The following is a 13,492-nucleotide window of genomic DNA, read 5'->3' as shown; positions in this document are numbered from 1 at the left end:
GTTGTCAACTCTTGTAACAGTGGGGTAAAGCCCCAGCTAAAAGATTTGTATGATAATCTCAACTTAAGAAAGATAATTTGTGCCTTTGTGTATATAACAAAAAAGACATGAAAAGAGGACTTACAGTGGTTCAAAATCTGTACAGGGAAAAAGAAAAACAAACCCCAAATGAGGGAATTTTATTTTGGAGGAGAGAAGGAAAAGGAAGGTGTTCCTAAAAACCCATATACACTGAATTTCAAGGATGTGTGTGTCTGTGGGGCCAGATGATTTTTAATAATTTCAGATTGTATTAATGTAATTGCATAATGTAATTTGATTTGAGGGCCTTCCTTTTGAAGTGATGTTTTGGGTGTTTTTTAATTATATTTTAAAATCTGCCTGCTTTGCAGGAGAATTACACATGGTGATATACACTTGGCTGCCATACAGCAATACTGATAAAATATACATAAAACAGTCCATGAAGTGGCTAGGGGTTCAACAGGGGCCAGCCTCTTAGGCCAACAATTTGAGTAAAGCCTACAGAAGAGATTGCACAAGGTATTTAATAAGTGACAAATGTTAGCATATGTTACAATAGCTTGAGTTCAGTGCAATGATGATGATTTCTGATGTTCCTCTGAACTAACAGGGTTTTTTCCTTACTGTGGACTTGCCATTCGATTAAAAAAATCACTGTATTATGACATTAAAGCAAATGTCAGAAAGGAGATTTCTACATGGCCTTGTCATGGAACAGGGGATCCTACTTAGTTCAGATGTTTTAGTGGAAAATGTTTTTCCCTGTGTTTCTTTCATGTCTGTGGTCAGGTTTTCTTTTTGTCTATAAAGTCCCTATGTGTCTTGTCACTGTTCAGTTCTTAAAACTAATTACTAACACTAGATCTTTCCTCTCCTTTTTTGGGGATTTTCCACTCTCCCAGTGCAGCAAAGAAGGGTTTTGGGGATTGGTTGATTGAGTGGTTTGGTTTTAAGTTGTTCTCTGCATGTAAGGTTTTTTAGCTGCTTGTTAATCTTAAATAAACAACATTTTCATAAGCAGATGTGTCAGAAGAACTCCCTTTTCTCCCTACTGTAAGGAACATAAGGCAGTACAAACTGAAAGACATTTGTGAGATAAGAATGTGAGAGTTAACAGAAATTGTAGTGAAATTCAAAGTTATATATAGACAGGCTCTGGAGTCATCATAAATAACCTTCACACACACACACAGACTTACATGTGTATACATACTTTTTAAAACTATAAATAAACTATAAATATAGGCACATCTTTTAAAACTATACCTCATGGATGAAAATGTCTGTACATTATTTTGGAAATGCAATTTGGTTTTCCCAAAACATCACTGTGGTATTATATGGAAGGACATAATCATTTTAAAATTTAATCAGCTAAAGAAAAAAAATTGGCTTATTATTTTCAAGGATATGTTTTTCCTTTTCTCAGTTTTGAGGTTTTTCAGTCCTTTTCTAGCTTTTATTTTCAAAAATGTTTTTCTTACTGTGACAAATCAGGAGAAACTGTGAGTCTTAATTGTACACACAGCAGTATCAAACAAAGTAAGCTGATAAAGAGAGGAGTTCTCTTTCCTCTTCTAGTTCTAGCAATCCTATGTTTTACTTGTAACAGTATATAAATAAAAAACTTACAGGGAAAAGCTGTCATATATCCCAGCACCGCTACAATATCCATTCTAGTCCACGAGTACATAATAAATATATCGAAGGCATCTACGTGAGTGCTGGGACTGAAATCTCATGAGTGTCCTTGTCTTTCTGAAATAGCAGTGGCATGAAAGACTTTAGGTCTTCTTCTCATTGGTACAGGGTTTGTTCAATGTTTGTAATGGTTAGGCAGTTGATGAACATTGACACAATTGCTCAGAGCTATAATTAAATTGTTAGGAATCTTCAGCTCTGCTTATGTAGCAGTTGAAAGTAGGCAGTAAAAAAATGCACTTTAGTACATATTAGTACATTTTATGTACTAATCCCATGTATTAAGCAGATGAGAAGGGGCTTTAGCTGTGCTTTTAGTTCTAGATTTTAAAGAAAGCATTGACAGATATAGTAGTACAAGATGTTAATTAAATTTGGCTTGCCTAAATAGGAAGACTTTGAAGTGCATAATTAAAAAGCCCTCTGCATTAAAAAAAAAAACCAAACAACAAAGGCAACAGAAAGTATTGTTTATCCAGTAATTGTGTGTGTCAGGTTTGCTTCCATAAGCACTTTTGCAATAATTATCGCAAAAAAATACTTATTAGAATGTGCAATTACTAGAGGTGAAATTGGTGTAAAGGGCCTGGAAATGCTTCTGTGCTGCATTCAGGTGAGTGTGTTTAATCAGTAATAATGTGCTACTGCATTGGCTTGTGGAATGGGTTACATCTTCTTCTGACACTCCAAAACCACAGCACTTTCCTGGATCACACCACCAGTCTCTTTTGTCTGTTCAAAGCAAACAAGTGAAATAAAAATACAAACATGACGTATCTTTTTACGTCATTTTATTTCTAACAGCAAATGTCAAACGGATTAAGGATGAAAGACATTGTCAAGAAATGTTAATACTTTCCATTATAAGATACTGGTTTACTGATAATTTTCATTCTGGCTGATTATAGGTAATTATGGCTGTGCTCCTTTGTCAGAGCTTGGGTTCTGGAAGCTAAGTAAGAGCTGCAGGGGCTGTATGAAAAGAAGTGTACGGGCATTACAAGCTGCAATTTCAGTTCCTCGGCAGCCTTCGTTTCTTGTCAGTGGCCACTGCTGCAGCAGATTTAATAATCTACTATTTTTTCTTCCTACTGCTTAAGAGCCTCGGTGATCAAACTCACAATGGTGCAGCACATAATATACCTTATGCCTCTTACAACTCAGTTTAGCCTGCCATGGAATACTTTCCTTTTCTGCTTTCTGAAGGTATGCAGGGAGACTGTCTGAAAATCTGCTGCTGGCACAGCAGCTTAAGCCATGAGAACTCATTTGAGAATAGGGTGTGAGGTGTGAAGTCCATTTGAAATAATGTTATTCCCCTCTTGTTTGGAAATGGTGGCTGTGCAGTGACGTACAGGTTTATTGCAGCCATGAGAGACAGCAGCTGCCAAGCTGGCCCCAGAATGGAGGAGAACATCCCAGCCCGTTCCTGTTTCTCTGTAATTGTTTTGTGTGCAACCCAGCACCCAGCTGTGAGTGCGAATGATGACATGTGCCGTAAATGCTATAGGAGCCCTGCTCATTCATCTTCCCTTTTCATTGTCCAGAAAATTGCCTCGTGTGTTACCATATTTGAAAGGAAATAAAATAAAAAGTAACAGCATCCATCATAGCACATCATAAAGTGCACTAATGCCCTCTCCCCCCAGCTGCTCCACAGCTGTAACACAAGGCAAAACAGAACATTGCTAGAAGCGTGAAAGAATTTGTAAGACAACTTTTGACTCCAGAGTACGGCTCTTTTTCCAGGCACATCAGTTCTTAGCACAGCCGTGATCTGATTCTGAAAGGGGCAGGGCACTAGTTTGTCTTGTTAATGTCAGTGGGTTGTTTTTTTTATGGATGCTTTCTGCTTTTGAGTATCACATCCCATTCCTACTGGAATTTAGAGAGAGATTGAAATAATTTGCATTAGGCCCACTGAGACTCTGCTTAGCTTATAAAGAATTTTTTCCACCAAACCCATAAACAATTGTATCAGCGATGTGGAAGACAGTGTAACAACATCAACATCAAACCTTTGATAGCAGAACTTAGTTTAGCAGAAAATGCAGGAGAAGATTTAATCCCAGCAAAGTGCTCTGCATTATTAGTGATTTTTCTGGATAGCTTTGCAAAGAGAAACTCATTTTGAGCCCCAAGTTGCCATACTTGTCTGACAGCTGAAAGCAGCTAAAAGTAAATTTTGACAAAGACGCTTTATCTGCATGAAGAGGCAAAGCTGCCATTTCTGCATGCAACCTCCTGTACCTTACAACGTTACCTCAGCTCTGTCATGGCTACGGCTGAGGGGGTACCAGTAGCCAAACCCACTTTCCCTGATGGGTTTCAGAATTTCAAGTTACTGATCCTACTGAAGCTTTTTGTGTTTGCAGTAGCTTCAGCGTGGGCTACCATGGGAGAAGCAGGTGGGTTTAGCAGGTTAGAGCAGTCCTTTTAAAATGCAGAGCCTTCTCCAGCCTATCTGGTTTTCTCGCTGCAGAAAAGTTTAGACTTTGGTTTCATTTAAAACCTGTTACGCATGCAGCCCCAAAATGACTAATGAACTTGCTGTTTTAGGAGGCTGATAAATTAGGAGATCCTGGGTTTGGAAGTGTTTGAAAATGTGGCTGAAATGAACATACACTTACTCCGTGTATTTTTATTTTGTTATTTACACACTGACGTGCAAGGGACAGTCTCGGTTTTGGTTTGTCGGAGATGTCATCTTAGGTTTTTTTCAATGCACAATTAAGGGAATGTTTTCTAGCTGCCAGGCCATAGATCTTCTCTGTTACGTGGAAGACAGGTTATGAGTTCTGTCCTCCTTCAACATCAATGTCTATAATAAAAGACCAAAAGAAATCACCTCCTGGAAAAAGAAAATTATAGGTCTGAGTGGACCCAAATCTTATTTGGAAACAGTTTTGAAGAGGTGCAGGTGAGAGTACCATTTGGCCTGTGTTATCCTGGTGTTGATCTACGCTAAGACAGGAGCACCATTTACAGCCAAATTGAATTCCAGTGTTATTGACTTAAAAAAAAAATAATTCCACATTTACATTGAACATAATCAATCTGGATTCCTGAAGGCAGACTAAATAGGAAAGTCCATGATGACATTTTAAGACAAGCAGTTGTTTTTTTCACAGCAGGGTCTCACTCGATGGCCCGGATTGTATGGGTCTGCCTGACTGCGAGGGGCTGGAGAGCAGGCAGAGCAGGACGGTTCTCTGCCGTGCACCCATAGCAGGAGGGACAAGTCTAGCTTAGGAGGGAGTGTGCCAAGCTGACCTGGGACTACTGATACCTTCCTCTTCCCTCCTTCAGACCTACCCTCTTCTTTCAAATGCTTCCGTAGGCGTAGTAACTTCCCCTGCCAGTGGAGAGAGACTACATTGGTGTTTGCTGCACACTGGCTGTATTTTGCATCTGTTCCCATTGGCAGGAGAAACAGGAGGATGCTTGAAAGAGGATGGCATAAGCCATGTGTCTATGTTTCAGCTGGCTAGAGGGTCAGTGCACAGAAAGGCCAGTGTTGCACAACCAATGGAGCAGAAACTTCCTTTGACGTTGTTTCTAGTACTTGGTGTACAGTCTGGCTTTTTGTGTTTCATAGTGGCCCTTTTGTCATGGCAAACAGCTTATCTGAGATGATTGTCACCAGGAAAACTCTATAGGTTGTACAGTCACATAAAGCCAAGTCCAGGTTTTGCACATTTCACAGAATGGATTGCATGGAGTTTGATGGGACTTCCTTACTCTCACATGGGCTATTTTTCCATGTGTTTGAAATAAGTGATTTAACAGTAGAATCAAGGTTTTGTACAACATTGCTTATATAGAAGTTGAGACTTATCTCTTTTATGAAAATATAAATTATTAGAATAGGCTTCTGCATCAGTATGTGCTTGGCATAAAGAGCAAAAGATGCCAAAACATGCAAAGCAGTCAAAGGACATCACATCTTTTTTCTTGTTTGTTTTTTTTCATTTCTAGGCTAATGCTAATGTCACTTTACAATGTGAGTATCAACTTGAAAGGCCTGAAGTACATCAGTGAAAGTCCAGGTTTTATTCCTTTGCTTTGGTGGCTACTGAATGGTAAGTTGCTCTAAGAACCTTGTAAATTTTGACTTTGAGGATTTTAGAATGGCAACAGAAATTTGTATCTGTAACTTGATTATGTATAACTTTTATCAGATTAAAAGTAAACAGAAAGGGCAAATAGCTAGGGAAAAGATGTGCATTTTCCACAACATTTTTGGCACTCTATCAAATATTCCATTAATAGGAAATTTATGGATGTTAGAACAAAAAATAGGGAGTAGAGAAATTTGATGAAGTGGATTAAAAAAAGCCACCTGTATTTTCACATACCAACTTTAAAGTAAACCCTAAGTGGAAACCATGTATCAGATCACTGCCATTTAACAAAAGAAAATGTAACTGACACATGTTCTGACACATTTTGGAGAAAGAAGCCAACCTCCCTAACTATGCTCACCTGTGACAAAAGGGACCTCTTCTATAGCTGAAGAGAGGCCTTTAGCTCTAATAGGATTTGGGCTTGCAGGACTTGAATACTATTCCCAGCTTTGCCTTTGGCCAGTGCAGGACTTCAAGGACATCAAGGACTTCTGTTGCCACTGTCAGGTACATGAATGACATCAAGGCTCTGCTCTTTCAGAGACTTCAAGTCCCTGCGTAGGAGCCAGCAGAGATTGACGTTGCCAGTGTGTGTTGGACTTGGCTGGCAGCTGTGTGCACAGCTTGTAAGGGACAGCAAGGACAGCAGTAAGGACAGAGCCATGATGCTGTTGTGCTTATGCTCTGAACTGCTCCTAGAGTTGCTCTGTCCTGGCCTTCTCATGTTTTTGTGGCTTGTCCACGAGAAGATTTTGGCGTGCAGTTACTAGGACTGGGGAGGTAGGTCACCCCAGCATTCTGCTGTTCTGCAAAACCTGGATAAAATACAACTGACAGCAGCTGAAATGAGAGAGATTGCATCTGCTTTTTCAAGGATTTAATTTGTTACTGAAGTTTTGGAAAAGCTTTGATTTGGGGTGATAAACTGGAAGCTACTTGTATTGCTCACAGTTCCCTCAGCTATTTTACAGAAAACATAGGTACTTGTGCTTTTCACCAAATAATTTACTGCTTTGTAATGCCATAGGCTTGCTTTTCTGAGATCTCAGAAAAGTAAATAATCCTTGCCAGACTGTTGGAAAACACCCATTTTTTTAATATAGTTTGAGAAAAAGTATATTCTTGGAGAACTGAGAATAGAGTCCTTTATTCTGCTGTGCTTAGAAATTTAACATATGTTAGTCCAGATTTTTCTTTCACTTTGTTTGGCTAATATATACATAAACTCTTGTTCTAGAAAAACAAACAAACAAAAAACCCCAAATCAAAACACCCTCAAAAACCATGTCTAAGTATAGGTTTCCAAATGTGCCCTTCTAAATGTTGTGATAAAAGAGAGAAGCTAATTGTTTGATGCAGTCTGTTGGTTGAGGAAAGCTCCTAGGTCCCATAAGAGGATGAAACAGGGCAGTTATAATTAATTTGCAGCTGCTAATGGAAACAAGAAATGGAAAGGCTACTCTGCATATTGAAGGTGTTAATTGTGTATGGATGGGTTGTAGAAGGACAGGCATGGCTAATTCCTTCACTTTTTGATAATGAAGTTCTGCAGTTACACCAAAGGAGGAAGATTCTCAGATAAAGCACATCTGCTGGTTCAGCTTTCTGACTTGGGAGGAAGTCTGCTTACTGTCAAGGGAGAGGGGCTGGCTAGGTTGTGTATCAGATGAGAGGTCAGATCCAAGGCCTGATCTTGTTCCCATCATTTTGTATGAGATCTCTGTAGTTTTCTCTACATGTAATCTATTTCTAAATGTTTCAACTTGCAAAACTCAGTAGCTTCCTCCCACTCTTGCTCCTCTCCTGTTTCCATGGCCAGCATCTTCAGCTTCTGCTAGCCGTGATTCAGCTTATAAACACCTGGAACTGCTACAGCATAAGGTCTTAACAGTTTTTTCCATGCAAGAGAGCAGAGCAGTACACTCTGCTGGCAGGGTATCCTGTCTATGCTGCCTTCCTGCAGGAAGCTTCTTCAAAGAGTGTTTTGATTAAGGCTTATGAGATGATTCAGCTTTCTACAGCTCTGTGAGCTTTTATCAGCATTCCCACTAAGAGAGGCCCCAGAAATCATCCTCTGACTTTTTTTTTAATTTTCAGAGAATCATCCTGTTTGCTTTTCCATCGTCAATCTACAAGTGTCTGTGACCTCAGCCTGTACATCAAGGCCATTTTCCTCCCACAGGCTTGTATGCAGCTGATAGATCCCTCAAACTCCTTCTCTAAATTCTCAGTCTCTGCCCAGCCTTCTTGTCCTCTGAAGAAGGTCCTTCCTATTAAGTGAAGAGAGCAAATCATTAATTTTCTTTATTCCGCTTTGTTGTATCTGAAGCAGAGAGGGATTTGATTCAGGTTGTCTAGCAGGCTTTCTGAAAAGACAGAAATATGCCTTGACATTGAATACAAGGATTGGAAGAGAAAGGAGGAAAAATCTAATAAAGATTTCTAGTGGAGTAAGATTGTTAACAGCAAACTGAGTTCATCTGTCCTACTGTCTTTGGAAAATTTGGATGAGCCAGTATGACTTCGCACTCGCTAACAAGAATTCTTAAAAGCTCTTTCTGCTGAAGGCTGTGGTGATAATAGGAGAAAAACAAATGTTCGACACACTTTTTGAAGGTAATACATCTGTATAGTTTTAGCACTTTGAGGCAGGCTGTTTTTTTCTTTTTTCTCTCCGCCTTTTTAAACACTGTCTAAAAGATGGGCATCCTTTAATAAGCAACACTGATCACTGAAGGAGATACCCTGATCGCTTACATAGCTGTTGTATTCTTGCACAGGTATCAGCTATGCCTGCCTTTACCTTCCCAGCCTGGTGCCAGCATAAAACACGTAAATGATGACTCAGATTTCCATCTGTGGAGCAGCTTGTGGGATCAGTGGAGTTCTTTTCTTGTGGAGCACCATTTGTTTGCAGAGCAGCTGTTCCCATCTTGGAGAAAATAGGCAGCTTTAGTTTTCTCCATCAGCTGCTGTCCCTGTGGTGTCTTGGCTAAGGGTTTCACTTAACTTCCAGATTTAAGGCATCCCTGTCCTTGGCAGTAGAAAAAGAGGTTACATAATTTTAGGTAGAAATCCACTTGAGACTTGTCAGTATTTTTTCTGGTGCTTTACATCTATAGATGCAATAAGACTTTCATTCTGTAATTCCCAGAAAAGCAGACTGGGACTTTTCTCTGCCAAGCATCTTTTGAAGAATAGGAAGATTCAGGCATTAATAATAAAGACTAGATCTGTGTTTTTAATTTTTTGGTCATAAAAAACATCTACCAACAAATGGGTGCTGGAGAAAAAGGGTCTAGGCTCTTCTCTGGGTTGTTTGGTTGGTTGGTTTGTTTTGTTGGGGTCTTTTTTCTTTCTGTTTGTTTTTTTGAGTTTTTTATCTTTTTCTTTTACACTATCCTGTATCTTTATTTTGGTTTTCCCCACTTTTCTTTTCCTTGAATGCAGTTAAAAAAATTGCTCTCCTTGCGTACATGAGAAAGTGTGAAATTCCGAGAGACTGTCAGTGACATTTCTCATCTAGAGCTGGGAAATTGCTCCAGGTACTTCATTAAACAAAAGACAACAAGAGAATTATGACTAATTTTAGATCTTGCCTTTCAGTTTCCTCCACCACAGTTCCATACGGAAATCTAACCCTGTTTATCCAAATTCTTTGCAAATGACAATCTCTGTTATAAATGCCTGTATGAAGCACATCTTCATTTTGCTAATACTGCTTGCAATCTTCAATATTTGCTTTTCATGACTAACCCTGAAGATTTCTAATGCCTTGCCTTTCTGTCTGAACTGGTTATGGCTTTGAGAGTTTTTGAAAATTCAGGTTATTTGCATGGCAGCATGTTATTTAAAAGACATCTGGACAAACAGAACCCCCCTGTTTATGAACTGATGTCCGTGTTAAACCAAAGTTTGGTTTATAAGTCAAATCATCAGTTACCAGTCTTTCAAGTGCTCAACAGCTTCATACTCTTCAGACTGTGAAAGTGGTCTTAAAAAGAGGGCCCTTCTTGCCCTTTAAGACCACATCCATTTTTTTAAATGCAAAGATGTCAGCTGTGACGTAGAAAGTCCCTGAACCACAGTCAGCTGAGGGGGCTGGAAGAGTGGCGGGGGAAGTCTCACTGAACGCTTGCCCTTTTCCATGCTCTCTCGAGGCAGCTGCTGCAGATGACACTTGCCCAGATAGGGCTCCGGCTGGACACAGTGTGGCTGCCCTTGCCTTATGAACAGCAGTTTCTTGACTGTGCCCTCACCCTGCAAAACAGCAGCCTCATGCAAACTGATGTTCTGAGGAGCACAGTGTTTCTCTTTTTGTGAATATATGTAAGAAACCTTAACTCTGGTAAATGTACCTGTCACTGCAGAGCATTGCTTTGTTCTTGCATTGTTATTCCTGTTCAGTAGCTGCTGTGGAAATCCTCAGAAGCCCAAGCTAGGATTGATGGGAGCTGGACAGCATATCTAACAGCTCATCCACAAACTCGCCAGCTGCAGGGCGACGCCTGTGCAAACTGCTTTTCACGCGCAGCCCCTAACTAGCAGTCAGACTAATTGGGACCAAATTGCTGCTTCGTTCTGGACCCTGGGAGTTTCTCTCAAAGATTTCCCTCATAAAAGTGACAAGGATGTGTCTGGAGGAGCATGGGGAATTCTGGTTAGCTGAGCTCTGTGTCTGACAGTGAGAGCAGTCACCTGGCCAGGGAGGAGACTGAAGCAAACTGAGCTGTTATACAGGAGCTAAGGCAGCGGCAAACACATTGCAGAGAGAAAGTGCATTTGCATCCATAGGAATTGCAGCAGCAAGGCTGTCTTTTTTCTGCCATGGTGTTCTTCATGCTCCTTCCCCATGTGCCTTTATTGCAACATCTCTTGTTTCCTCAGGCCTATATCAGCATTATGAGAATGTCCAGAAAACTCTGCTGCTGCAGATACTGGCTCAGCTCCACCAGAATGGGCAATACAGAGAGATCTTACGTGGGGCAAGCTGTGGCCCTGGCTCTCTCTGTTAGATGTGCTGTGAACATAGGGAGATTGACAGGTTCATAAAAAGGAATGGGGGAGCAGCAGGTCGCCCCTTCATGCTAGAATCAGACAGCAATTGAATTGAATGACATTTATGACAGTGGTGGGAGGCTTTTGAAATACTGCTCTTGTACATAAACATAGCTGTAAACAGCTTGCTGGTCATAAATCTTGCCTTCAGGTGGCCAGGGAATGGTACGGGCACATGTAAATTGAGTTTGCACAACTCGGAGCCAATTGTAGATAAGCTGTTTAGCATTGATGTAATGCAGTTACTTAAACCCTGCTGTAGGGAACGGTTCATCCGAGAGCATGGTGCTGATGACAGATGTGACTAAAATCTGTCCATGTTATCAGTTGCTTTTGTCAGTGCCTGAAAGCCAGTGACATCAAACGGTGGTGCTGGCAGCTAGCAGAACGTCAGCAAACTCCAGCAGTTTCAATACCTTGTTAAAATTGCATCAGCACTTTCTGATGGTGGTAGGCTTACGCTATGCTCGTGATCCCCGGCTGAGGCAAGCAGCTTGATTTCTTCCCCTCTTCCCCAGAAATAATGATTGTAGTTTTGAAATGTTAGTTGAAGAAATGTGCGTGCTGGTCGTTGGGAGGATATGATGCAATGATTTGATTACAACTAAAGGATTTTTTTTGATCTTGCACAAACAAAACGTTACTCAGCTAGTGTAGAAATGACTAAATCTGGAAGCTATTGAAATAAATATAATGCTGAATAATGAAGATTCCTTACATTTCTTCTGAGTATTCTTTAGACAGGGGTTTTTAGAAAAAAATCCCTAGTGATATTGGAGAGACAAGAGAAAGATTTCCAAGGTATTTCATTTTTTAAATCCTCTTAGAAAACATGATTATCCGTAATAAGTAGCATTCTCAAAAATGCATGTAATCCTAAGGGAGTGTATTTTAAGGCATATGTATTTATTTAAGTCGAAGCATCTCAGAATATATGCAAAACAATGGCAATCGGAGGTTAAATGCATATGAAGTCATCCTCTGGTGCAAGATCATTTCCTTCCTTCACTGTATGCCCGAGTGCCTGATCTGTTCATCATTTGGGTGACTCAAGCCATTGAGCTTCACTGGCTGCTGCAGGAGATTCTTCCTAGAACCTCTTTGCTCTTTCTGGCTCGTCAAGCTGGAAATAATTTCCTGATCTCCTACAGACCCTAATTTTGTTTGCTCCTCTGCTAATGCTTCTTCCCTGATCAATTCTTTACTTTATACAGCCTTTAAACACTTGCAGATAATAGTAACATAGATGCCTGTAACAGTATTAATAGCAAAGCACTTTCCAGGGATTTAAAACATCTTACATACATGAAGCTTCCCAGCAGTACTGCAAGCCATTAAAAGTATTAATGGCTTTATTTTGTGGAGGAATAAGGTCACACGGAGGAAGATGGTAATGAACTACATAGATTTCACTCCCAAAAGCTTCTTTCTTCGTACCTATTTGGGCTATGGTTTGTGGCTGCTATTGCCAGTGAATAAACGTAGAATAATGCTAAGTATAGAGAAAGGGAGCAGGTGGTATGTGCAGAGTTTAAACACTATACCTGGCAAAAAAAGCCTCTAGCAGGCATGAAGACACAAATGGAAAGCATGAGAGGGAAAACCCAAGGCTTTTAGTCATATTTTGATTAGGTCAGAAAAACTGTGAAAACCAATGCTTGCACCCGAGTTTTTTCAAAAGGGTTCACTGAAGTGTTGCTGCCCAAGAAATTGGGCCTGAAGTCTTGCTGTCTGTGAGGCTGAGCTGCAGCCTTTCTCCATGAGTTATGATTGCTCATCACTCAGAAAACTGCACCTGGAGGTGATGATGGACAGAGACTCCTTCCAGCCTTCAGCACAGGTGGCAGCAATAGGAGTGGCTCTGCTATGGGTATGGCCACTTCTCTGGGGTGTGCAGCACTAATCATTGTTCTTTTAAAATGCTGATTCAAATGTCTAGAGTTGTCCCTTATGCCCTATAGCTGAGACTCAGAAAATTGATGTTATTGATGGTTCTGGACAATTCCTCTGTCCTCAGATTATACCCTACTCTGCTAGTTTCTCAGGAGAAAGTAGAATAGGAGAAAGTAGAAAGTAGTTTCCTTTCTTAAGAGGTTTACACTTCAAACAGGGAAGAAGGTATGGTAGGAAAGACCTACATACCTCATTTACTGATAGAAAATCAAGGAAGAGAGAGGTAGTGTCTGGATTATGGGTGTAGATCAGCTGTCATAGCCTTTAATATTGTACTCCAGCCATGTGCTAGTGAGGATTACTTTAAAATTCCCATCTCAACAGTCAGTTTCATGCTTAAAGCCATGGTCTTCTTCACTGTCCATCACATTGTGTTTTCTCCCCTGGGTGCTTTCAACATTTCCCCTTATGCTTTAATGAATAATTCTCCTTAGTCTTTTTTCAGGTCTCAAAGTACTAAGGAAGCCAGCAAAGGGTGCCTCAGCCCACCAAATGCTTCCTCCACACTCAGTACAGCGTGGCTTAATGCTGCACTGCATTTATGCTCCTTCAGTGAGATTTTGGTCTCTGTGGTGATTTTGTGCACAAAATGATCTGAATTAATTTTTCTTAACATTTCTGCATGCTTT

General features: G+C 40.3%; 1 protein-coding gene across 1 annotated transcript in view; it reads left to right on the top strand.

The window, feature by feature from the left end:
- HSF2BP (heat shock transcription factor 2 binding protein) overlaps positions 1-13,492 on the top strand; it is a 31,876-nt gene that overhangs the window by 17,223 nt on the left and 1,161 nt on the right. The window contains 1 exon segment of the mRNA XM_010182852.1: positions 5,704-5,807. Coding sequence (XP_010181154.1) covers positions 5,704-5,807 — 104 coding nt within the window.

Source organism: Mesitornis unicolor, unplaced genomic scaffold (assembly GCF_000695765.1).
Source record: "Mesitornis unicolor isolate BGI_N332 unplaced genomic scaffold, ASM69576v1 scaffold17684, whole genome shotgun sequence".
NCBI lineage: Eukaryota > Metazoa > Chordata > Aves > Mesitornithiformes > Mesitornithidae > Mesitornis > Mesitornis unicolor.
Note: the sequence above shows the minus strand (reverse complement) of the source record. Positions and strands in the feature narration are given on the sequence as shown.